This window comes from Harmonia axyridis, chromosome 4, assembly GCF_914767665.1.
Source record: "Harmonia axyridis chromosome 4, icHarAxyr1.1, whole genome shotgun sequence".
In the NCBI taxonomy this organism is placed as follows: Eukaryota; Metazoa; Arthropoda; class Insecta; order Coleoptera; family Coccinellidae; genus Harmonia; species Harmonia axyridis.
The window spans coordinates 290,530-316,688 of NC_059504.1; the positions used below are offsets into that span (position 1 = coordinate 290,530).

General features: G+C 36.9%; 3 protein-coding genes across 9 annotated transcripts in view; 2 read left to right on the forward strand and 1 right to left on the reverse strand.

The window, feature by feature from the left end:
* LOC123678788 (diacylglycerol kinase eta) overlaps window positions 1–18,560 on the forward strand; it is an 85,859-nt gene extending 67,299 nt beyond the window's left edge. For 4 of the 6 annotated variants that reach the window (XM_045616010.1, XM_045616005.1, XM_045616007.1 and 1 more), the window contains 11 exons: window positions 7,699–7,895; window positions 8,106–8,586; window positions 8,813–9,111; window positions 9,247–9,452; window positions 9,537–9,880; window positions 11,362–11,868; window positions 13,314–13,745; window positions 14,241–14,616; window positions 14,679–14,866; window positions 14,921–15,708; window positions 16,673–18,560. In XM_045616010.1, the coding sequence (XP_045471966.1) occupies window positions 7,699–7,895; window positions 8,106–8,586; window positions 8,813–9,111; window positions 9,247–9,452; window positions 9,537–9,880; window positions 11,362–11,868; window positions 13,314–13,745; window positions 14,241–14,616; window positions 14,679–14,866; window positions 14,921–15,708; window positions 16,673–16,966 (4,112 nt within the window). In that variant the 3' untranslated portion in view covers window positions 16,967–18,560. The remainder of the gene's footprint in view (window positions 1–7,698; window positions 7,896–8,105; window positions 8,587–8,812; window positions 9,112–9,246; window positions 9,453–9,536; window positions 9,881–11,361; window positions 11,869–13,313; window positions 13,746–14,240; window positions 14,617–14,678; window positions 14,867–14,920; window positions 15,709–16,672) is intronic. The other 2 variants (XM_045616006.1, XM_045616008.1) reach the window with 1 other exon arrangement.
* A 2,127-nt stretch (window positions 18,561–20,687) lies between these two features.
* On the reverse strand, window positions 20,688–23,641 carry LOC123678790 (probable glutamate--tRNA ligase, mitochondrial). The gene is made up of 8 exons (XM_045616013.1): window positions 23,363–23,641; window positions 23,010–23,244; window positions 22,739–22,934; window positions 22,406–22,620; window positions 22,115–22,346; window positions 21,393–21,553; window positions 20,979–21,288; window positions 20,688–20,869 (listed from the first exon to the last, which is right to left on the reverse strand). The coding sequence occupies exons 1-8, from the start codon at window positions 23,451–23,453 to the stop codon at window positions 20,765–20,767; spliced, it is 1,545 nt and encodes a 514-aa protein (XP_045471969.1). The 5' UTR covers window positions 23,454–23,641; the 3' UTR covers window positions 20,688–20,764.
* Window positions 23,642–23,888: 247 nt separating this feature from the next.
* On the forward strand, window positions 23,889–25,945 carry LOC123678205 (DCN1-like protein 1). Of its 2 annotated transcripts, XR_006747200.1 has the most exons (4): window positions 23,889–24,048; window positions 24,132–24,725; window positions 25,025–25,370; window positions 25,505–25,945. XR_006747200.1 is itself a non-coding variant. In XM_045615101.1 (3 exons), the coding sequence occupies exons 1-3, from the start codon at window positions 24,046–24,048 to the stop codon at window positions 25,205–25,207; spliced, it is 780 nt and encodes a 259-aa protein (XP_045471057.1). In that variant the 5' UTR covers window positions 23,889–24,045; the 3' UTR covers window positions 25,208–25,945. The 2 variants fall into 2 exon arrangements, 1 of the variants encoding a protein (XP_045471057.1); XM_045615101.1 differs by having other exon boundaries at window positions 25,025–25,945.
* Window positions 25,946–26,159: the final 214 nt, after the last annotated feature.

Consider the following 26,159-nt stretch of genomic DNA (forward strand, 5'->3'; position numbering starts at 1 on the left):
AAGAATCAAATCGTTAAAAAACGGCCCCATTTGAAAAAAAAGGTGCTGTTTCATCAAGACAATGCGCCGTGTCACAAATCAATGAAAACAATGGCAAAATTGCATGAATTGGGCTTCGAATTGCTTCTGCATCCATCGTATTCACCAGATCTGGCCCCCAGCGAATATTTCCTGTTCTCAGACCTCAAAGAATGCTCGCTGGAAAGAAATTTAGCGCCAATGAAGAAGTAACCACCGAAACTGATGCCTATTTTTAGGCGAAAGACAAATCGTACTAGAAAAATGGTATCGAAAAGTTGGAAGATCGCTATAATCGCTGTATCGCCCTCGAAGGCTACTATGTTGAATAATAAAATCGATTTTTTTCAAAAAATGTGTTTTACTATGGTAGACCGGAGACTTTTCAATTGGCTTGTTACGAAGGTTTTTTTTCAAAATAATTGAAAAATTCGATTTCCGTACAGAATCAAAATGAAATTACACTGGAGAATTTATTGAGAAAGATAGTATACACCCAAACGAGAAAACTAAAGGGATATAGATTTTTTTGGTTCTAAAAATAAACGTAAATAAAACACACCTTTATTCAGAATATCGTTCAAATTTTTATTTCGGATCTGTTTCTGTTTCTACGTCATGTAAATATTTTCCTAATTATACTTCTGCACTCAAATCTCATTATTTCTTGATGAATTATTTTAGTTCGTTCCTGTGTGTCGCTCATTTCGACACAATTATTTTTCGAAAGAATGGAATTTTAATTGAATTTATCCCAAAAGAAAATAACAGCAGTTGGAACAGTTGCAACAAGCGAGGAATTTAATGAATAGAAAATAGAGCTAGTCAAACATTCCAAACGCTCAGCAGTCTAACTGTAAGTAGCGTAATGAAAAACGTAGCTAAAACCGCAACGCTCGTACAGAATTTCTTTCCTCCTTGGTCCATCATAATTAACAATACACGTGTCTTGTTGATTGTAAACATTATTTCGAGATGCGGAGATCTTTTTTAATTATTGTCGTGTCTTCTCCTCGAATCTGAACCGCTACGAGCTGTATAACAAGTTGATGAGAAGAGAACAAACAGCTCAACTTTACAATAAAGAAGATTTAGTTTTTTTTTTAATTTCGCTGTATTAAGTCCCTTATTAGAAATTCCGGAAATTATTATTTTTGATACGAAATATATTGTGTTCCATGAGTTGATTACTCAGTTAGTTTATCCCTGATTTAATGAGAGAAAGAAAAAACTCAACCCAAGATGTATAACAAGATTTTGTCCCACCCTGTATATCGAACTTAAATACTGCACTATCCAGTTGTCGGAGTATATTTTTGTATTCAAAAGAGGACTATGTTCATCAGTTTTATCATTATGAAAATCCAATAGTCAATAGATACAGGGTGATACAAAATTGGAGGTACAAAGGAAAATGAGAGAGATTCCTTGGATAATTTGAAGAAAAAAGTTTTTTAAACATGAGCCCGCATACGGTTTTTTTCGAGTAGTACTGAAACAAATTATCTTCTTACATTTTCTAAACCCCAGTGGTCCACTGAAAAAGGTCTGGAGTAAGGAAGCAAAAACTGTACCAAAAAAAAATCACCCTGTAAATTTTTATTCAAAATTAACACATCATATGATGACAACTTCAAATTGGAATACCTATGCCAAATATAAGTTGAATAACTTGTGAAGCGAAGGTGCTATGAGAGAAGAAAAAACTTGAAAAAAAAAAACAAACTTTAACACCCTATATCTCGAAACAGAGCGTTTACAGGTCCATGTTTATAGGAGTTTTCTTCTTAATGTAATCCGAGGAATCTGCCATTTTCTTTCGTACCTCCAATTCAGAAACACCCTGTATTTAACATCTGGTAAATTCATAAAACTGCACAAAATGGTTATCCATTTTTCCTTTTGCGTGTTATTCCGCTTCTCATCGAATTTCATATGGCGAAATCTCCAATTCGACTTATCCTCTCTGATAACATTCCAGTAAGCGAAATTTTCCGTCGTTTCAGCTGCTTCGAATTTCCCTAAATAAACCGTTTTCCTAAAGTCGCTTATTTACATAGGACGTGATAGAGATCATATATATTCGTCCCAAACTCGAGAGAGGTGATGCTATAGCCGAGAGCCATATAGGGTTATATGGAAGAAAAGATGAATTTGGGGAGGGGGAGGTTTTACCTATTTGTTGTCCGGAATTTATGAGAAGCAGGGATTCGTCATTTTTTCGTAATATGCAGCGATATTATGGGTTTTCTTTGAATGAAAAACTTACACTTTTTTGCACTGTATATTTCACGTCTATACCTACTCCACAACACCCTACAGAAAACTCTTCAAATAATTCGAGAAATCTTTAATTTACTTTTGTACCTCTAATTTGGAAACACCCTATGCATGATTTCGGTTTTCGAACCTTAAAAGTTCTTGGGATTGTTCTCGATAGTATTCGATTGTGCTTTTTACTAACGGGTGTTTTTTTTCGAGGTATATAACTTTAAGTTGGCATTACTGTTCAAGATGGCGACCGATTTAACAGCTGTCAAGTGATTTATTCTCAGTTTGGTTTGGCAATTTATCATGAATAGATTCACGCTTGAACAATGCTTTGCAAATAGTGCAATTTTATTTTGAAAATAATGGTTCTGTGCGGAATACGTATCGCGCACTACGTCCATTTTATTTTGTTTAGCGAAGAAGCGCACTTCTGGTTGAATGGCTACCTCAACAAACAAAACTGCCGCATTTGGAGTGAAGCTTATCTTCAAGTGTATGTCGAAACACCGTTACATCCAGAAAAACTGACTGTTTGGTGCGCTTTATGGGCTGGTGGAATCATTGGTCCGTACTTCTTCAAAAACGATGATGGCCAGAACGTTACAGTCAATGGTGATCGGTATAGAGCCATGATTACTAATTTTTTCATTCCTGAATTGAAAAACCATGATGTCCAGGAGCAGTGGTTCCTACAAGACGTCGCAACATGTCACACAGCTCGTGCCACAATCGATTTATTGAAAGACACGTTTGATGACCGCCTAATTTCACGTTTTGGACCTGTGAATTGGCCTTCAAGATCTTGTGATATAACATCGCTAGACTACTTTCTGTGGGGCTATGTAAAGTCATTGGTCTATGCGGATAAGCCACAAACCCTTGACGATTTCGAAGACTACATTCCCCGTGTTATTGCCGATATACGGCCACAAATATTGGAAAAAGTCATCGAAAATTGGACGTCCAGATTGGACTACATCCGAGCCAGCCGTGGCGGTCATATGCCAGAAATCATATTTAAAATGTAATGCCACAAGATTATCTTGCGGATAAATAAAATTCATGTCAATCGAATAATTCATCGTTGTTTTATTGCAATTTAAAGTTCTACAGCTCTAAAAAAACACCCTTTAGAAACGGCAACAGTGAAAAAGCTTGAAGTAACTCCGGTGTCAGAAATTCGTGTCCAGTTCACAGGACACGAACACGTGACCTCAATTTAAGGTCATACGTTAGTGCGGGTCGTGACATCAGATATAATACACAGGTCGTTACCCAGAGTATCCGTCAGACCAGCAGAGGGATATCTTCAACCACATCCATCCGCCGATGGAAACGTTCGGTATCAATTTCAGTAGGTATCGGGTCTTCAGCGCGACATTACTCGGATACCGAAACCTCGCAATACATCATCCGGTTTTTGGGTTAGCGAACCGAATAACCGATGGCTGGTTTGTGTTTCGCGCGAATGTTCGCAACCAATCTCGGCAATTCAGTCACAGCGGTATCTCCTTCCATATTGCCTTTTGTGCCGAAGCACACTAATCTATCATAATAATATTCCGGTGTGCGTGTAAATTAATTCATGGAAGTCTAGATTCACGTTACACCAATTTATTCACTGTCTGCCCTAATTATCTCTCCGTTATAAATTGAAATGAGAGAGAGCGTCATTTCGAACCGGGGGCCAATGGCAAATATTTTCCATTTTCTTCGGAGGGCGAAGATTGATAATGGGAATAACGAAACTGTCTTATCGCTGATGAATTATTTCGGGACTTTGTTTGACGAATAGGATGATACAGAGTAGGGCTGAGTATAGTAGCTCCAAACTGAGTGGAGGGGGTGGACGAACAATACCGTTTTCAGTAGTCACCATGCAGTGGTTACGAAAGACAGGAGCTTTGTTGCTTAGAATGTCTTCAGAAACGATGAAGGTCTTTCAAATCCAGTTTGGGTTGAATCGTTATGTCAGTGTTTTTGGTTCTAAGGCTTTTAAAGTAAGAACGACAGAGATGATAAAGAATGTTAGCATCGAGAAAACCTTCACCACGATATCAAGTGGATATAAAAGTAGGGAAGGCTGTATACAATCCCAGCTCTTAAAAAGAATACCATTAAATGGTACCCAGATAGTTCTAAAATCACGACAGGACTGACGCTGGAGTATTCGGGACTGACACCAAATACTGTCTAAGTATCTTTCAGGCAGAGATACTTGTAATAGAAAAATGTGTAGAAATTAACCCAACAAAAATTATCAGAAATGTGATATAGTGATACATCATGCCAGTCAGGCTGCAATCAAAGCAGCAGATATCATCGATTCTAAGGTGGTATTAGGAAACTCAATGAAATAGACAAGAATAACAAGGTCTTCTTAGTCTGGGTTCCTGATCACTCGGGAATTGAAGGAAACGAAGAGGACAACATACTTGCCAAAAAAGGAGCACAAACTTCTTTCATTGGCCCGGAAAATTTCTGTGGTTTAAACAAATGTACCTACAGAAAGAGTTTCAGGTCAAGGAAAAAGTCGAAAAAGAAAGATTTCGGAAGAAACTTTCTGGGTTGGAAAATTCCAAAAAGTTTCTTCGAAACTTTGGCACTGTAAGATCTGAGAAGTATCTAGATCTTAGTAAGAATATACTACACCTCCTCACTGGATTCCTTACAGGTCATGAGATTGGGTCTAGCAGAAAACGACGAGTTCAGATTCTGTGAGGAGGAAGTGATAAAAACTTCGGATCACCTGGTAATTGAATGCCTCGCCATTACTAGCCACGCAAAATCTGCTTTGGACAAGAAACTTGTAGATGTAACCTGCTTGTAGACATCCCAGATACTGGAGTTCACTAGAACTCTGGAACTGGAAGGCTGTAGATCTCGTATTGGCGAGAATATCTCTGCTGGGGGGTACAATAAACCATAAGGTCGCGGTACAATGAAACCTTCTTGAATCTAAATCTAAAACTAAGGATGACAACATTTAAAGTTGCAGTCAGAACGTCAGTTGAACTGTCTCGAATCTGATCAGCAAGAAAACTTGTCACTGTGCTTGTAATATTCTCCAGACTTGTAAGCAAATAGTATACTCAGACCTTGTTCTGCTGCAGTAATGCAAACTGATGTTCCTCCCACTATTGTTGTGTCAATAAATGTTCACGTCAAAATTTTTCTAAATGCTCCAAATACCCTTGCAAGAAAAATAATCCAGATGAAACAAAATAAGTTCCAGATATCTCCGAATCTGTTGAGATAAAGAGGTACACAATTGCCTGGATATTTTGTTGAACGAACTATCAGTAGTCTTCGAACAGTTCAGAACTGCCTCTAGCAAGCTCCTTTATTACGTAACTTTCCAGAACGACGTGTTTAACAATACACCTGAACTGATGTGTTTCATTCAGCATCAACAGGAAATGTTGAGCTAAATACCTCTGATTTCATTGGAAATGAAGTTCTTCGTTATTTTCGTCTATTCGTTCAGGACAACAACATTCCTTGGATACGTCCGGAATTCTTCACAACTCCGTCGAAGGATAACTCCGAGGAGATGAATCTCTCTCTCTCTCTGCGTCGAATTTAACTTTCCCTCTTAAACCGTGGAAATTGAATTGAACCGAGTGACATTCTGCCGGTGTTGGGGATGTCTCGATATCGGCATGAATTATTCCGGAAATGAAACGTTCCGTCGGAGATCTTCCATCCCTGCCGTGCATAATTTCCGTGGGGAGGAGCTGTTTTTTTTTTTTTTTTTGAGGTGCACTCCTACTTTCAACGGGATTGGATTGTTTCAACTTCGGGCTCGACGATCGATAGAACTCAAATGGTAATGAATTGGACATGAAAGGTTTGAAGAATTGAATTTTACCAGGAGGTTATAACGGGTGTTTTTTTTTCGAGATATATAACTTTAAGTTGGCATTACTGTTCAAGATGGCGAGCGATTTGACAGCTGTCAAATGATTTATTCTTAGTTTGGTTTGGCAATTCATCATAAATAGACTCACGCCTGAACAACGCTTGCAAATAGTGCAATTTTATTTCGAAAATAATGGTTCACGTATCGCGCACTACGTCCATTTTATTTTGTTTAGCGATGAAGCGCACTTCTGGTTGAATGGCTACGTCAACAAACAAAACTGCCGCATTTGGAGTGAAGCTAATCCTCAAGTGTATGTCGAAACACCGTTACATCCAGAAAAACTGACTGTTTGGTGCGCTTTATGGGCTAGTGGAATCATTGGTCCGTACTTCTTCGAAAACGATGATGGCCAAAACGTTACAGTCAATGGTGATCGGTATAGTGCCATGATTACCAACCTTTTCATTCCTGAATTGAACAACCATGATGTCCAGGAGCTGTGGTTTCAACAAGACGCCGCAACATGTCACACAGCTCGTGCCACAATCGATTTATTGAAAGACACGTTTGGTGACCGCCTAATTTCACGTTTTGGACCTGTGAATTGGCCTCCAAGATCTTGTGATTTAACACTGCTAGACTACTTTCTGTGGGGCTATTTAAAGCCATTGGTCTATGCGGATAAGCCACAAACCCTTGACCATTTGGAAGACAACATTCACCGTGTTATTGCCGATATACGGCCACAAATGTTGGAAAAAGTGATCGAAAATTGGACGTCCAGATTGAACTACATCCGAGCCAGCCGTGGCGGTCATATGCCAGAAATCATATTTAAAATGTAATGCCACAAGATTATCTTGCGGATAAATAAAATTCATGTTAATCGAATAATCTATCGTTGTTTTATTGCAATTCAAAGTTCTATAGCTCTAAAGAAAAAACCTTTACAGGATGAGATTTTTTATAACATTATTAGAGAATATACTTTTTGATGAGTTTTTGAAGCGAAATTTGATTTGCGGTTTTTCATCCCGAGATCATTGGTAGAATCTTCAGTTTTCGAGTGAGTTCCAAATTCGGCTCACTAGGGATCGTTCATCCCAACACCGTTCACCGATTTCTCGTAGACCTAACAGTTAAAAAAAAAAAAACAGAAAAAATTTAATCTCCATACAAAAATCGTTATACTCCGAAAATATTCGCCACAGACCCATTAAATAAAAACGTTTTTTGGAGGCCAAGCCCTGATCTAAAACACGATGAGATTTCAAGTGCTCATTTCGCGTCCAAGAGAGAAGCAGCCTACAGAATAGTATCGATTGTTTTCTTGAAAATTTCAGTTTACAACGAATAAAATCTGAAATGATGGACTAATTTCCCAACTGTAAGCATTTTCGTGATCGTCATTATCATATCGATTGAGAAAATCCTATAAACTCTCCATGAAGGAACTTTTTCTTGAAGGTTCAGATAAGTTTCTTAAATATTTCACTGTGATGGCTCTATGTGAATATTAAAAATTTAATTTTTTTATTTTTCAGGTGATAACCAGGGCGTGAAATTCCTCCGAAGATTCAAGCAGCTCCTGAACCCCGCACAAGTGTTTGATCTCATATCAACAGGACCACGATTGGGCCTGACTCTTTTTAGACCTTTCGATCCATTCCGGATTTTAGTTTGTAGCGGTGACGGCTCTGTAGGCTGGGTGCTCTCTGAAATCGATAAACTAGGCATGCACGTGAGTTAAAATTTCCATTCAGTATTTTCTTCTTCTTTTGGATAACCTATTCAAAGTGCTATGGAAAAGGTTCTTTTACAGACACCTGAAGGATTCTCGATGTCCAGAATCCTTCAAATACGACAGGTGAAAAACTGACAAGACCTGGAGTTCTCAACTTGATATAAAAACCCCAATCCATAAAAGACTTTAGTTGTTCTTTTTTTCCAGAATCAATGCCAAGTGGCCGTCCTCCCACTAGGCACAGGAAATGACCTGGCCAGGGTGCTTGGCTGGGGCTCTTCCTGCGACGACGACGCCCATCTCCCCCAGCTTCTGGAACGCTACGAGCAGGCGAGTACGAAGATGCTGGACCGCTGGAGCATCCTGGCCTACGAGCGCACCATAGCGATGCCCAAGCTGTCTCTCATCCCCGGACAGCTGGAAGAACAGCTCCACAGCCAGATCACCCAGTACGAGGAGAACCTGCTGATCTACATCCAGAACATCCTGCAGTCGGACGAGACGACGGTCATCGTCAACTCGGCGAAGAGGTTGTGCGAAACCGTCAGAAATTTTATTGGACAGGTGAACGACAGTCCGTTGACCAAAGGGGATGAAGGTTTGGGTCTGAAATGCGAGGCTCTGCAGCAGAAGCTGGTCTTGCTGTTGCAGAATCTCACCTGCGGGCAGATAGATTTCACATCAGGAGGTAAGTTGTTCATTTATCATCCCTTTTAATTTCAATTTGTCTCTTTCTGTTCTTCCTTTTATTCTTTTATATTTTCTTCTCATTGTAACTTCTTCCCTGACACCAAAAATTCTTGGACAAAGGATAAAGGAAAATGAAACACACTTTCATTCAGAATATCGATCAAAATTTTATTCCAATATGGACCTTGTCCTTCACGAAGAATTCAACCAATAGTATTTTTCAGTATCTGAAGAAAATAAATCCAAGGATGACACCGACAGCGAGATATCCTTCGATAAGGCGAGAACAGAGAAATCAGAGAAGGACCTCAGCAATACCAACTTCAGGAAACACAGACGGACTTCCAGGTTTGTCGAAAGAGAGAAAGATGCCTTACTCATTCGAGCCAACAGCTTGAAAAGAGCCATACGACACTTGGTGGAGTCTACGGAGAAGGTGGTCAGCGATCAGGCGTCCAAACGGATGAAACATTCTTCCAGCGATGACTTCGACAAGCAAGACATTAGGATGGACCAACTGCAGGTAGGAATCGACACATTCATTCTTGGTTGGAAGCTCACAATATTGTCATTCAACGTTCTGTGCCAATTTCCACAGTCTTCCAACTTTTTGTCTGTACATATTTCCAGAAGAAACAATAGATTTCTCCGTTTATAGGTGAAGTCGAATTTCGAATCCGGATCTAGTTCCGATCTCAGTTCTTGTCCCTCACCAACAAGTTCCATCGTGACAGCTAGACTAGCAAGCTTATCTCCTATGCCAGAGTTGAGGAGAGACTCTACCTTAACAGACACTGATGTTTACACGCTGCCAGTACCACCAGATTTCGCTGATAGCAGAAGAGCCAGTCAGATCAAAGCTGCGTGAGTATTCCAGAGTTATACAGATATTTTTTCGAGCAATTCGATTCGAAGAAACACCTCGTTCAAACCACTGAATCTTTCTAGACTGGAGAGCTGCGCCATGACGGAAACCATACTCACGGAGGCGTGTTCCTCTCTGAAATCCATGGAGGAGATGCAGCATCAAAGGAGGAACTCTGAACCGCCGAAACCAACGGAGAAGAGGCCCAGCCTGCCCAAGGTGGAAGTGCAGAAATCGGAGAAGGAGAGCGAGAAGAACCAGGAGGACAGCAGCTTGATGTCCACGATTTCCAACGAAGAAGCCAGCATCACGTCGGAGATTCTGGACCAGAAATCCTTCTGTCCGAGGAAAGACAGTGACGGGGAGGATTTGAACGGCCATATCGGGCATATAGATTCCCCAGAAACCGATACTTTTCCAAATTCAGGTAAGTTTTTCCATGATATAAGATGTCCCAAGAAAAAATTATATTCATTACAATTTGGATCATTCATTCAAAAATAATATTCGTGTGTCCTTCAAAGGAGTGGATTTATGATAACCTCGTAGGAAAAAGTAAATAAGGGGAGATTTAAAGGGATTTAATTGCACAGCGACCTTATGCTCTATTGTGCCCTTTATCAGAGATGTTCTCGACAATAGTCATCGTAATCTACAGTTGGCCCTCCAGTTCAAGGGTTATAAGGAACTCCAGTATCTGGGATGGCTTCAAGGTTACTTCCTCACTGTTACAAGTCCCTTGTTCAAAGCATTTTTCCCATTGGCTAGCAATGGCAGGGCATTCCTTCACCTGGTGATCCTCCTCCACACAGAATCTGCACTCGTTAATTCAGCTAGACTTATTCTCATGGGGTGGCAATGTAAGGAATCCGGTGAGAAGATGGAGCATATACTAGCTAAGATCCAGATACTTCTTAGGTCTTGCAATGTCATCATTTCGAAAGCACTATTGGGAATGATCCAAACCGGGAAGATTCCGTCAGACTTTTTCTTTTCCTGAAACTCTTTGCCACTTAAATGTTCAGGGCCAATGAAAGGAGTTTGTGCTCTCCTTCTGGCAAGTGTAATAAGGGCCAACATTGTCATCAATACTACTGTGCTCTGCTATTAAACTCATGGTATTGCCAAAACACATCTGTTAACTAATACCTACCAGAGCTTAAAGGTTTTTAAGACACTGACCAAGTCGATGAACTTGTATAAATAAAATCATGGGGGGACTTGCAACACCTAAACCCTTCTGAAGTCTTGCAAAAGAACACTGAATCAATGGGAGCTCAGAAATGATAGATGCTTCCAGAGAGAAAGCAAAAAGAAAGTTATTTTGTGACTGGGTACTGTATGTATTAGTACCTTTTGTATTCTAAGGGCCTCTAAGCAGAATCCACAAATTAAACATGGAAACAACTGAATACATAGGTAATGTGCAAAAAAGTCCAAAACTTGCGGGCCTAAAAGGCACACTTTTGGACAAGCCAATTCACGAAGTGATAGCCAACATTCCCATAGACGTTTACTAACTAGAAAATGTCTACCATAGGATAGACTGGATAGGGGTTCTTTTTGGGAATTGTTAAGCATGAAGTAGAACAAAAGATTAAACTTATAGCAGTAATGAAACACTTTTAATTATAGATAATCGTTTCCAAACTAAACCTAATCCGACAGCGGCAAGGTCCAAAAACTTCTTCTTCTTCTTCCTCTTTTATTTAGGTCGTAACCTGTTCTTCTTCACGGTGCCTCTACCGAGGTGGATACCCAGCTCTCCAGCCACCTTTTTCTTGGTCTTCCTACGTCTCTCCTTCCAGTGGGTTTTCGATCTCGTGCTAAGTCTTTCATAGCCCGCTCTACCAACATAATCATTCCATTCTCTGCATCTCTTCCAAAAACTAAAGCCATTATTTCCAGATCCTCTCCTCTGCGAATCCATCATGGACGACATAAGCTCGATGCTGGGCGAAGTGATGTACGGCTACGAACAAGAAAGCATGGAAAACACCGCCACAGACGACACTTCCCTGTTCGCCCTCGAAAGACGTCGAAGCATCAAGAGAGACTCCTTAGAACGTCACAAAAAATCCTCCAAGCCGAAACCGGAGGACGAAGAAACCGTCCAGTTCGGTTTCGAGAACAGGGCCTTCATGACCTACCCCGAGCCGAAGAAGTACTGCAGCTTGGCGAGGTTCAACGAGGGCAACGACATCGACAGGAAGTCTTTCAAGAGGGCCAAGACCGGCAGGCGGAAAAGTGAAGGTGCCAAAGAAAATAGGCAGAACATGCTGAACGAAGAGACAGAGGCGAGAACACCGAAAAGTTCGCACGGGAGTTTGAACAAGATGGAGAAGGAGCTGTCGAATTTGTCGAATAAGACTCTGATAGCCTTGGAGGTCGAGAAGAGTAGCTTGGAGATGGAAGGTATGTTAGGCTTTACAGAGGTGCACGTGTAGTGTATAAGAATACATTTGTTCAATTTGGCCAAAAAACGAATTCATGAAGGGTTTTGCAATAAGAGAGTTCATTTTTTGATATATCATCTTTGAGGTCTCAGGCCTTATTTTTCACGTGGTGTCAAAGAAAAACTCTAAATCACAAGATTTCGATGGCCAGCTGTAATCACCTCTTCGAGAAAAAACATGACTAGGAAAGTTTTCTTGCAAAATGCGATTTATTGCTAGTGTGGCACGTAGTGCCGTCTTGTGTAAAATCTTAAAAATTGTTATGAATAAATGTAGGCTTGGTTAATCGATCGTCTAGAGGTATGATTCGATTACCTGGCCTTTCGTCTTTTCCTCCGTGACTTTGTTGGATTTGTAATAATTTAACTCTTTTCAATTATTTACATCTATTTACAAAGCCACACTTATACAGTACAAACTCAGTATTGAGAAGATCCTAATTACGTCTTAATTACAAGTTTCTCACTGCGGTACTGAATTTCGTCTTTAACTGGTTTGTTGATTACTCGAAACGTCTTCGTTTATCACGTCTTCGTCGTACTTCTAATTTTCGGTCGTCTGGTCTCTAACTCGTTCGCGACTCGTCTTAATCTAGTCCGCGAACCGTCTTTTCGTCTTACGTCTCAAGTTGACCGACCGAACTTGACTCGTCTTAGACTTGCCTTGAACTGCCTCTCGACTCGAACTTACTTCGTCTCCTCTGAATATCCTTCCCTCCTTCCGGCTTGACCACACCCTTAGGGAAAGTACCATCCCCTAGTCCACAAAGATCTTCGCGGATTCCTGGAAATCGAATATTCTCGAAGGACTAGTACCTGATACACAGATCTAACACATCTCGTACAACCGTCTTGTTCTCGAACTTTCCCAACCCCCCAGTGAATCTCTTCAAGATTTACAACTCCATTACATATCTTCGACACCTCGAAGAATTACACATCCTTTTTACATTATATGTACAATAACAATTCGTTCCCTGTAAATTCATTGAAACTATCATGCCCTCGACACTTGAAGAAACTAATAGGTCTCCAAGCATCCAAGACCATCTCAATTATTTACAGGAAACAATAACTGGATCCTACATAAATTTCAAACAAAAAAAACTAACAATACAGTACTCCGCTGTAAAAAAAAATTCATAAAAATGATAAGTAAGTGCATAGTGTTAACAAAATAAATCCGGAGATGGTATAAACCTATGAAAAGCCTTCAGCTATTTTCATCACTGGCGAATTAATTCTTGGTAACAGTGAAAAGCTAGATAACACCGAGAAATAGTAAATTCAATATAAAAAAAAGATTCAACTTAACTCTCTCAACCTTGGTCAAATTGAAACTGCTCGAATATGCTCGGACCTGCCTTGATTGTGTAGAATAGTATAGCGAGTCCCCTCTCCACAGGCAAATTTCCACAAATAAACGTTATAGTAGAACCCCCCTCTCCAATCCTGAGCGACGTCATCCGAAACGAAAGACTCGAAAAACTAAGGGTAGAAATCGAAGTTACCGAATGCGAGGAGGAAGAGGAGAGGGAGCTCAAAAGTCTGCAGGCCACGATAGAGAAGCTGTCCACGAGCGATCTGACAAGTAACGCCAGCTCCAACTCCAACCTCCTGGGAATCGACAACGAGAACTTTATGACGAGATCTCCGGCGGCCACCAGAAGAATCTCTTGTTGCAGCATGCTGAATCCTACGGACGCTGCCCTACTAGCCGCTGCCGCTGCTGCAACGACGAAGTTCCAGGAGCTGCCGAAGAGGGAGGAGAAGCAGAACAGGAGGATGCCCATCATCAACCCGATGGTGACGCTGCCTACGTGGCCCAGTAAGTTAGGTAGTATAGAGATTCTTTGATCATTCTAGGGAGAAAGAATTGAAGCCCTTGGTCCACTCAGAACACTCGAGGATTTTTTGGCTTTGTGGTGACCAAATAAAGAAATGAATCAAAGTGAATTTTCAAATGTAAGGTTGTTTGGCAAACTACTCCAGTCATTTGGTACTTTCACCTGGAAACTTTTGAAAATTGGTGATTTCGTAGATTTTGATGCTTTCCAAATTTCAACTTCCCCACATCGTATCCTTACCCTTTAAACCATCATCTTGAAAAATGGCAAAGTTGAAATCTATAAAATCGCCAACTTTCAAAGCTTTCCAGCTTCTTCGCACCAAAATGACTGGACTAAACAAATAGTTCATTAATCATGGGATTTTACACCTCTTAGACTTAAAAAACGCTAATAATGCAGATTTGTCGAAAAATAAAGAGAATTGAATCCAATTGGGGTCTTTTGAGAGGTTTTGTAATGGATGTTCTTGTTTTGTTCCATAGACATCACTAATGCGGCCGGTGGTTTCATCAGTAAATGCCTGTTGGCTAACGCTGACACCCTGTGTGCGGCAGTGAGTCCTCTCATAGACCCTGACGACTCCTTCAAAGACGGTTACTATGAAAAAGCTGTGATGAACAATTATTTCGGCATTGGTATCGACGCCAAAATTTCGCTAGATTTCCACCACAAGAGGGAGGAACACCCGGAAAAATGCAGATCGAGGGCCAAGAATTACATGTGGTACGGCGTGTTGGGAAGTAAACAGTTCTTACAGAAGACGTACAAAAATTTGGACCAAAGAATACAGATAGAGTGTGATGGGCAAAGAATACCTCTTCCTAGTCTCCAGGGGATAGTTATCTTGAACATTCCAAGGTAAGCGAAAAGTCGAAGAGATTTTTCAACAAGTTTAACAACCGTTGATTTATTCGTTGCAGCTTCATGGGCGGCATCAATTTTTGGGGCGGAACCAAAGAAGACGACATATTCTTGGCGCCTTCTTTCGACGACAAGATACTCGAAGTCGTTGCCGTCTTCGGCTCCGTTCAGATGGCAGCCTCCAGACTGATCAATCTGCAACGACACAGAATCGCTCAGTGTCACAGCGTCCAGATAAACATACTGGGTGAGTCTTTACAACATCTCATCACATCACTTCTTCATCAATAACATTTAACAGGCGACGATGCAATCCCCATCCAAGTAGACGGAGAAGCTTGGGTCCAACCACCAGGAGTCGTCCGCATAATCCACAAGAACAGGATGCAGATGCTTTGCAGAAACAGGAGTTTGGAGAACTCCCTGAGGTTGTGGGGGGAGAAACAGAGACAGAGCATCGCCGCCCAGGGTAAAACCCCCAGGTCTTCGATATCGCACGACAAGTCCAGGAGCAGCTTAACGCGTCAAAGCATGCCCAGTCAAGAGAAGTCCTACCTCGGCGTTGACGTCGAGAAGAACAGACAGCATTCCTTCAGCGGTGCCGTGCCCGTTCAGCAGGAGAAGAGACACACTGTCACCTTCCAGGAGAAGCCGGTATCGCCGCCGGAACCCGACGTTTCCTTCTCCGAAGACGAGCACCAGCTGCTCATCATCTTCATCGAATGCGCCACCACGTTGACCAAGTGGATCAAGCTACTGGCCATCAGCCATCCCCTGGAGGCGGACCTGTACTCGCTGGCTACCAACGTGGACGCTTGTCTGGAAAACATCCACCCTAACGGGAAGCTTCTAGAAGGACCGACCTTGAGGCTGAAGTTTACGGAGTTGGTAAACGCGGTCAAGCAGCTGTACGAGGATAGTTGTTGTCTTCTGCACGATAGGAGCGATAAGCTCAAGCTGAAGGAGGATATGGAGAGCAAGTTGAGCGTCAGTTTGGCCAACACGGAGCTGGAGTTGAGGAAATGCATGATGATGGACCATAAACACCAGGGGAGTTTGGTTTACCTGCAGCCGCTTCAGGAGGATAGTGTGAGTAGAATTAAATTAAAGTTTTATCCAGCAAGTATCTCCACTCCTTAAATTTTTGCTTCCTCTAGTTTCTTTCGACCAATTCTCGAAAATTCTGAGTCATGATGTCCTTATTTAAGGATATTGTGACTGAGAATCTAACAATGAAGGGAAAAATTTTCCTCGTATCTCACCATTCATTATTATCTGTTTGTCCCAAAGTATCCTATTTTTTTTTTTTTTTTTGAGCGCTTGTCTTCGAACCGATCGATGAAGCTTTTGCCTTGATAACGCCAAAACGAAGTTTCAGAGAGGAGTACACAATTCCTCTCTGTAAATCGTCTTTTTATATGGGGATTCTGAGCGTTTTTATCACCTACCAATCGCATCGCTCGAAGAAAGCTCACATAGAGGCGTGGCTCAACTGCTTCCTCGTTTTTATTCCAATTTCATTCAATTCTAAAATTTAACTTTCGGGATTTATTTTTCTTGTGGAAGTTGTTTAATTTCCCACAAATTTAAAGCCTCGTGCCAAATATCATGTTTATCACTTAATCGGAACCATAAAAATCTTATTCTTAATTCTGCTAAGACCCGCCCATAGCTGGAGTATTCAGATAGGGATGTTGCATATGCCACCTTATAAACCTTTATATTCAAGGAGCCAGAGATTCATGGCAAGTTCATTCTAAAGTAGAATACGGAAATGAAACGTTATATTTGAAAATAACCTATAAATTATAGCTCAATAGAAAACACTTGAGCAACTGATATTTAAATCAAAAATAGTTAGATTCCCGAGATTTTTATTGTGAGTAGTATGGCCAACTGGAGCAGACTATTTTTTCCCAATTCCAAGAATTTCTTGACGAAATGAAGGTAGGTGTTCTAAAGCTGTAGACTTCACGTCATCTTATCCTTAAATCTTCAATTTTTTTTCCCTTACTGATTAATCAAACACTAATACTTACTGCGGTTTCCACAGTCAGAGCACAAGAAGAAAGGTCTGTTCTGGTTGAAATTCAAAGCGAAGGGCCACCCGTCGCATTCGAAGCCTGCAAGGGAAGTTGCACACACCTGGGGCACCCAAGAAGTAGCCACATGGCTGGAAACCCTCCAACTGTCGGAGTACATAGACAGTTTCATCAAGAACGACATCAGAGGCAGAGAGCTGCTCTCTTTGGCCAGGAGGGATCTGAAAGAACTTGGCGTGACCAAGGTTGGCCACGTGAAGCGCATACTGCAGGCCATCAAGGATTTATCATCGCAGGGGGCTTAGGTCGATTAAGCTATATTGGAATGTTCTCTGTTGTACGTACTGCACTGGACAGACAGTAGAGAAACTGTGAACGAAATTTCAGTAAAAACCAGTTGACTTTTGAAAAAACCTCAGTTCTACTCTTTGTCCCTTTGTAGTAGGTATTTTGTGTATTTCTTGTACGGGTAATAATCAATGATGGAATTGGATTGAAAAAGGCCATCACGTAGAGGATCTTTCGAAAATCTCAGTATCGGAAACAATTTTGATATATTCGTATTCATTTTGAAGAACAAATTTACAACAGATTTTACTGATTTTCTACTGAATTTTTCTGGAAAGATGTGATGTTGAGGGTTTTCAAACAAAACAAAAATAATAGCGACTTGATATATTCCATAATATTAACTATTTACTTCAAAGTGTGGGTTTTCCAATAGGAATGATACAATTCAAAATGGCAACACTGTGTTTCATTTTTATGACATTTCTTATGTCACCTGTCATCAGTAGGTTATGTCAGTTGATCATGTAAAGATACATGCTTCAAGAACGTTTAGAAATTTTCAATTATCAAAATCAGTGACAATTTCTAAACGTTATTGTTGAAGCGTGTATCTTTCCATGGTTAAATGTTATAACCTATACTGAACACGAATTACATTTTGAAATTGTATCAGTCCTATTTGGAAACCCTTTGGAAGGATGTTAAGCTGGAAATGTAATGAATTTCTTTTTTCGCCCTCTTTCCATATTTTAAATTCTCAGAGTTTGAGTCGAGATCGTCAGAAAAAAATTCTGAATTTTGAATGGTGTACTCTTTTCCTGTTGCAATAAAACTTCCATACTTTCTCCATTTCGAGAGAAGCTGGTTCTTCAATTTTTTTAAACCATGTGATTATGGTCAACCAGTGGTTAATTATTAATATTCAACGGTAAATATGCTCCAAGATGACTCGGAAAATCTGAAGCTAAGATTTAGTGCAAAATACTAACACTATGATTAAATAAAGAAACGATGCCAATGAATGAAATTATTAAAAGAAATATACAAAAAAATATTTTTCAGATTTCCTAAAAAAACATACTAAAACCAAGAATTTCTTTGACATTCCAATAATTATAGTTAACAATGCATAATAGTAAAATCAATGAGGTAACCACTGGTTGAACTGGATATTAAAGCATTATAACAGTATAGACCAAATTCGAAATTAAAAACTTTTACATCACTATTAGTTTTAGGTACTTATGGTATTGATAATTAGTTAATGTATTATAATAATAAATCGACCAGTTAATAAATATAGTTTGTGTTAGATAACACATAATCACTGTGATTTCCAAGTAACATTGAAATATGGTTATGGAATATCCATATTAATATATGTCCAGTATGTTTATATTCTTATACTACTTTTTTGTCTCTTCTTTGTTTCTCGTTTTCATAAACTAAGCTTCAAAGATCAAATTCATATTTTTCTTAATGGAATGTCCAAAAATTGCAGAGCAATTAAATTTTCTCACTTATTTGGCCTTCGGATTCCTGTAGGTGCTATTTAATCATTTTCAAAGGGAATCTTTATCTGCCGAGAGAAAAAGTCTACAATCCACTCGATATACGAAAAGAAAAAACTTTTTGTAGCATAATTATTTGCTAAGCAATTTATGGATGATTGATTTTTCTGTAAGATTAACATCAAAACAAATATTCTAAACTCAAAAGCAATTGTCTTACCTCTAGCAATACTGCAGGTCTTTATCGAAAGCTTCTAGAAAATTCAATATTTCTACCTAACGGACAGATGAAAAATTTTTTGAGGTGCTAAACGAACACTTTCGTCACGTTCCAACTTTCTGAACGGGAATCTATGAACATTAGATGTATCCACAATAAGAATATTTTTCTTCCTAAATACAAAATGTTTGTGGTAGTTTTGTTGTTCTACATTAATTAATAGGAATCTAAGATAATATATTGTTCAATAGTAATAATGAAAAATGTTAACGTTAGAATAACAAAACGTCTACACGACATCTTGGTGTTGAATAAGTGCATTTAAAAAATCGAATCCTTTCAATAAATAGAACAAAATCATGTGAAATCGTTGAAATATCAATGTTGTTTTTTTCATCACCTATGATTTCCTCAGTATCTTTTTGTTGTTGTTTCTTTCAAATACTCTTAATTACTTTCTCAATCTCAACGACTTGTAGCAGGCTATAAATAAATCTTAATTGTCAAATAGACCACTTTTTCTGAAAAAAGTTAGCGTCAAACAATCACTACATTTCATTAAATTAGTTGATGAGTACATAAATTAAATTACAAAAGTTAATATTCAACAAATTCTCTGATTCAAGAGTTTTTTGGTCAATTATTTATAAAGATTAAAAATTGAACGATGTCAATTTATGAAGAATACTTATTACAAAAAATTCACCCCAGATTCTTCATTTTGCCAAATCAACATAAAACATTACAAACATAAAAATCAGATAACATCCTTTATTACTAATTTGTACTTGTCGACTAGTTAATAGCAATTCTCCATATGTAGCTCTAATATTTCCCTTAAATAATGAAATGACAATTTCTACAATGTAAACTTCATATTTTATTTGTGGATTTCACAAAATTTTTTGTTATGATCGTTTAGTTTCTGTATACTTTTGGATCCAAGCGATAGTTTTAAACTAAACTCAACGAATTGGTGAGTCAGTTTTGTGAAACCCATAATTTTTCGTTACTTCTTTGTCATATTCATTTTGATGTATTTCAGTACAAATTACCTGAGTATTAAAAAAATATCCTAGTGAAGGAATAGAATCTAGTTGTATGAGTTGAATATTCTTGTGTATTTCCATATGAACAATTTTCTACATGGTTGAATTCGAGATCTAAATGCTTAAAAATATAAATATCCTAAACAAAAATTCATTGAACTAACAGAAAAATTTCAAATGAAAATATCAAAAAAAGTCACAAACGAAAGTATCAAAAATAAGTTACAAACGAAAGTATCAAAAATATTTGTAAAATATATGTATAAGTGGAGAAAAGGTAAATTTTCAAGCATTTAGACAATTACCTGAGATAATCATACTATATTGCCTTCCCATCTAGTTGTTAAGGTATCAATAACGATGTTAAAATGGAATATAAAAAAATTCTTCAAAATGAGAATATCACCTTATAGTATTTAGTGAATAATGATGCATGCAACTGCCATATATTGTTGAATACGAATTGAAATTGAAACATTTTTTTCACTTCAATATAAGTTCTTCGAGGATATGTCAATTTCGATATGACTTCTTGTATCGGAGAAAAAGCACTTATGTTAATTAGGAAATTGTTGCTATTCCATTAGTGATAGCTCTAGGAAAATATATATCCATTTTGACAAATCCATCTTCATTATAAAAAGTAATAAAAGAAATCTTAATGAAGCAATTTTATCAATTAGATGTACATTTCATAATTCTTTTCCTGTATCACGGATTTTATATATTTAATAAGTGTTAAATGACGGTTTCTTTAACAATGTTTATTGTTCAGGTTACCTGAAGATGTTTGTCTTTTGTGATTCGAAAAAATAAGATTAAAAATTCTACACTCTTCCCACTTATTTCAATTTTACTTCCGATTCCCAAAAAGAATTGTGCTCAGAATTGAGTGAAAAGGGGAAAACAAATTGGTCGACATTGAAATGAAAGAAATATATAAAAAAAATACAAATTCAATCGAAATATTTAATTGTTGCAGCTTTTAATATCACAATTAAATAAAATTCCTAATTGTTTTCACATGAAAATCTAAGAAGATACTGCGTCCTTTGCCATGTTCAAACTCGTTCTCAATCTCTTAAGAGTAGAATCTTTCCCCAAAATTTCCATCATTTCTGCTATACTGGGTCCCTCCTATAAATTAATTTCGCTACAATTCCAGATTCACTCGATTTGAATAAAGTGACGATTTTAATTTTTTTTTTGCGCAAACCGTAATAAATTCAAATAAAATTCATCTTACCTTCAAACCGCTCAGTATAGACCTCAAAGTTTTCATAAACATGTTGTATTTGATGTTCTGTTTGTTGGCAAAATCCTTCAAAAACTTCGATAACTCTTCTCTCTCAAAATCACCCTTATGTTCTAATTTCCTGAGCAATTCTTCCGTGACATCGATGTCATTTTGTTTCAGCGTAACGGATTTCGGCAGCGTCCATAGAAATGCCATATCATTGGTTAATAAATCTGACAATTTCTTGATTCGATTCGACGACCAATGCAATACTGAACGTATGTGTTTCTCTTCCAATTGTAAGTCTGCATTGAAATGTCTGAAAGATCAATTGAAATGAAGATTATTCTTGAAATAACACCACTTAGATTTCATATTACAATCTAATTCGAATTTTTACGATTTATGTTACCTGTTACTAACAATTTTTCAAAGTGTTTCTTCAACAGCGACTGCATTTCTTTCAATAATTCCTTTTCCTCATATTCGTTTGCAAGCAATCTTTTCAATTCGGCCTGATTGAATCCCAGTAATTTCTCAGTCATAAGTCTTCCAGAGTGTGTACTTAGCTTTGTTACATCAAACTGTTAAAATTCGGACAAATGTAAATATTTCCAATTTGCATAAAAAAAAATCAATGAAAACGGCAGAATTCTAAGAGAGCACCAAAATGCAATTTTACGCAGCGTTACGTCAGTGACGTCACTTGGAGGTATAAACTTTCAAGTGTCAGATCTGAAAGTGTTTATTTTCATTGTTCATCCAACATTTTCTTTTGTGAAGATCATTTTGAGGTAAGCATTCTCATTATTTATTAGTATTTAATGGTAAGATTACTTAGATTCATTAAATTCTTACTATAGCACTATATTTGAGGTTAGAACTCAATGTTGTTTTAAGCCCCCTAAGTTTATAATGATTTTTTTATAGAGAATATGAATTTGTTTGAAATCTCGAAATAACTAGAATATTTTATTTTAGCAAATGTTGAAATTCACAACAATGCATTTAATAATACGCATCTCTACTTCAAAATGACGTCATCAAGTTCATTCCTTATCATTTAATAATACGTATGATTCATTAGAGAATTTACAGCTTTTTTCCAAAATTTTTCAATAAATTTCGATTGAAAGTTTGCTTACTTGACTAGCCAACTCGTCTGCTGTATAAATCCTCAATTTAACATTTTGTAGAAGATCTTTTTCAAAGCCTCCACCAGCATCAACAACATAGTTCAATAAAGCTAAAGGAAATATTCCATTTTCTCTAAAATGAGATATTTTTATATCGTTCTGTCTTTTACTCAGCTTGGTACCATCAGAATTCAACAAAAGGGGAAGGTGGCCAAATTTTGGAGGCTCCCATCCAAATGCTCTAAAAGTAAAAATTGATATCATAAAAATTAAAGGGGTTTAGGGATTTTAGGATTCTACCTATACATCTGTATGTGTTTAGTAGTTGAAATTTGCCACTCAAGTCCTCTAAGAACATGACTTATTTTCATGAAATGATCATCAACCACATTCGCAAAATGATAAGTAGGGTATCCGTCAGATTTAATAATGACTGGATCTCCTTCATTGAGAGAAACATCGTAGGTTATTTTACCATAAACCAAATCATCATAAGATGACACATCTGAAGACAGCTATGAAGGAATAAGAATACTGAAATTAAGTCTTGTTTACAATTCTTGTTCCTTTCATTCATTATCCAAAATATTTCTATAATTTTCACACTGATTTAATTGATTAATTGAATCTCACCTTAAATCTGATACAATATTTATTTCCTTCTGCTAAATTTTTTGATATCTGATCATGGGTTAAATGTCTGCATTTGTTATCATATTTTGGGACTTCTCTATTTTTTACAGCTTCCCTTCTCAATAGATCCAGTCTTCTTTCTGTACAGAAACAATAGTATGCAGTACCATTTTTCAATAATGTATCCACTTGTTGACTAAAAAAATGCAAAAATCAAATGGATTCACAAGATATTTTGAAAAATTAAAATAAAAACTTTTTAATGACATACCCATACAAATCTAATCTCTCAGATTGTATGTAAGGTCCATAATTTCCTCCAATATGGGGTCCTTCGTGTATTTGGATTCCTGCCCAAGATATATCCTTTATCAATTGTTCAGTAGCACCTTTAACTAATCTCGTTTGATCAGTATCTTCAATGCGTAAAATGAAGGTGCCATTCTTGGATTTAGAAAATAAAAAGTTATAAAGAGCAGTGCGTAATCCACCCAAGTGTAAATATCCTACAAGTTAATAATGTCCGATTAGAATCAGAATTTAAAAGAATTGTAAGTAAAAGTAGCAGTAAATTTAGCTTTATTCGATTAAAATCGAATTGTTTACAAAAAAAATATATCAAACCTGTTGGACTTGGTGCGAATCTTACTCTTGTATCATTGCAACAATATCGAATCCAAAAGCTTTTTGAACCAAGTGATATTTTCCGGAACATACTGAATATATTTCTTACTTCTGTTATTCTGAATGCGCAATTATAACTAAATCTTTCATAATTATTTAAATAATTAGAGTTTTTTGTGAAGTGAAGAGTGTCAGACCAGTACTCTGAAAGAAGATCTGGTATGAAATTGATAATTAAAAAACCAATTAATAAATTCCCAATCAAAACATTCTAATACTAATAGGTTATGTTTATATATTAGTCATAGAAAAATACTAACCTTAAAACCATGGTATCTGTCAAAGATTTTCCAGTTTTTCCACATCGTATGTAAGATTTTATTGTTTAAAATTTCATATTCAATGATTTCCAATTATTTCCTGCAAAATCTTAGATTTTTCTTCCCATCTCCTTCATGTTTGAAAATATATCATGAATTCCGATTTGGATTCAATAATGACTTTTAAAATTATAAAGAATAGTTATAGTTGGTAACATTTTTTTACCCATATCAATATTTGACATTTGAGGTTATTATTATTGCTCAAACGAAAATATTCTTCACAAAAGTATAAATATCAAGAAACTTTCCAAATGATTATATATTGGGCATAAATTCAAGTGTATTTTTTTAATATTGACAATGGTGGGCAAAATTCTCATTTATTATCAATGCATTTCATTCTGATAATTAACGTCAAAAGATAATCATAAATTGAATATTTTTAGCATAAACTGAAAACTTCCCAACGAGAGAAAGTGAGGAAATTCATGTCATTCACTCATGCTGGAGAATCTACAGCGATATATTGCCTTAGTCAAAATGATTGGAAATTAGATCTTGCTAGTGATAACTACTTTCAAAATCCAGATGCTTATTATAAAGAACCTAGAGTTGTTGATAAGAAAAAACTTGAATCTTTATATACCAAATATAAAGATCCAAATGAACCTGAAAAAATCACAGTTGATGGTATAATGAAATTTTTAGAAGATTTGAATCTTGATGCTGATTCAAAACTTGTATTGATAATTGCGTGGAAATTCAAAGCTGCTACTCAATGTGAATTCACAAAAGAAGAGTTCATGAATGGAATGGCTGAACTAGGTTGTGATACAATCGAAAAACTAAAATCAAAATTCTCTCCTTTGGAAAACGAACTGAAAGATAATTATAAATTCAAGGACCTATATCATTTTACTTTTAATTATGCCAAGAATCCTAATCAAAAAGGATTAGATCTAGAAATGGCAATTGCCTATTGGAACATTGTTTTGAAAGGAAAATTTAAGTTTCTAGATCTCTGGTGTACATTTCTGCAGGTGAGGAGTACAAGAATTTTGTGTTTAATGATTGAATTCATTAGTAGATCAAAAACAATACTACAAAATTTACAGCATTCCTCATTGATATATCCTTATAATTAACAGAATGTTTCAACTTAATATTGAATTCTGCTCTAAAAATCAAAAATGCTAAAAAGCCTGAACTATTAGGGCCAGGACTGTGCATGACATTCTTCTGAATATGAATTCAAATCCTTGATTTTTGTGTTTTCACTAGTATTACATTTTTCCTAATGATTTCTTTATGTAGTGTTCTGATTTCTATTGGATTATAGGAAAATCATAAGAGATCTATTCCGAAAGATACCTGGAATCTACTATTGGATTTTGCCCAGCAAATTTCGGACGACATGTCAAATTACGATGAAGAGGGTGCATGGCCAGTACTAATAGACGATTTTGTAGAATGGGCAACTAGTAAAGAACGGCAACCACATAGTACTAGTCAGGATGAATAACACTCAATATTAGAACTACTTTAAGGCCACCCTTATATTTTGTTCAAGCAACAGAAGTGCCAATCTACCAAGAAATCCATCAACAACAAAAAACTATCTGGTCGAAGTCGTGAACATACGAATTAAATATAAAGGGTGGACCTAAGTAGTTAAGTTTTCCGGTGTGAGTTGTGTAACTACTACAAATTATGATTTGAAGATACTATAAATGTCTATATATATAATTTTTTTGATTGAATTCAATTTCTATCAAGGGTATAATTTATAAAGTACATGTTTATTTGAAACTGTTTACAGATCTCTGAATAGAAGAAAAGTGGCTCTATGATGGAATTTATACAATAGTAATTCGATTTTTTATTGTACATAGGCAGATGACATTTTAGGAATTCCAGATGGAACAACCTACATGATATTAAATAATTTTAGATGGTTACGAGGAACTAGGCACAGTTGCTTTCTTTCATTGAAATTGAACAATAATTGAACTAAATTTTCCAATAAATACTTTATTTTTTTTAGGTGTTATTTGAAAGTCTTAAAATTCATTAGGTGATATTATTGAATTGGAAAATTAATTTAATATTCATGAGAAATTGGTTTTAGGGTGGTTCAAATTGAATTATATTGTTTCTTTGGAAAATTTATGAAACTTGTACATAGATTTAAGTCCTTCAATATTCTTGTGTAAATATAAAAAGAAGCTTTTATTGCAAATTAAATTGTTTCCAATTATTACATTCTCACTTTTCTCAAAACTTCCTAAATCAATTTATTATATTAAAGGTTGCGTATAACTTAACGTTGTTATTAACTCACATCAACACATAAGTGTTGCAAAGAAATGGAGGACAGTTAGTTCTAGCAAAATACAACGTCCATAAATCGAACAGTCTCTTATCCTGAAACCATTTTTTACAAATGGGATTGGTAACTTAGGTACTGACATAAT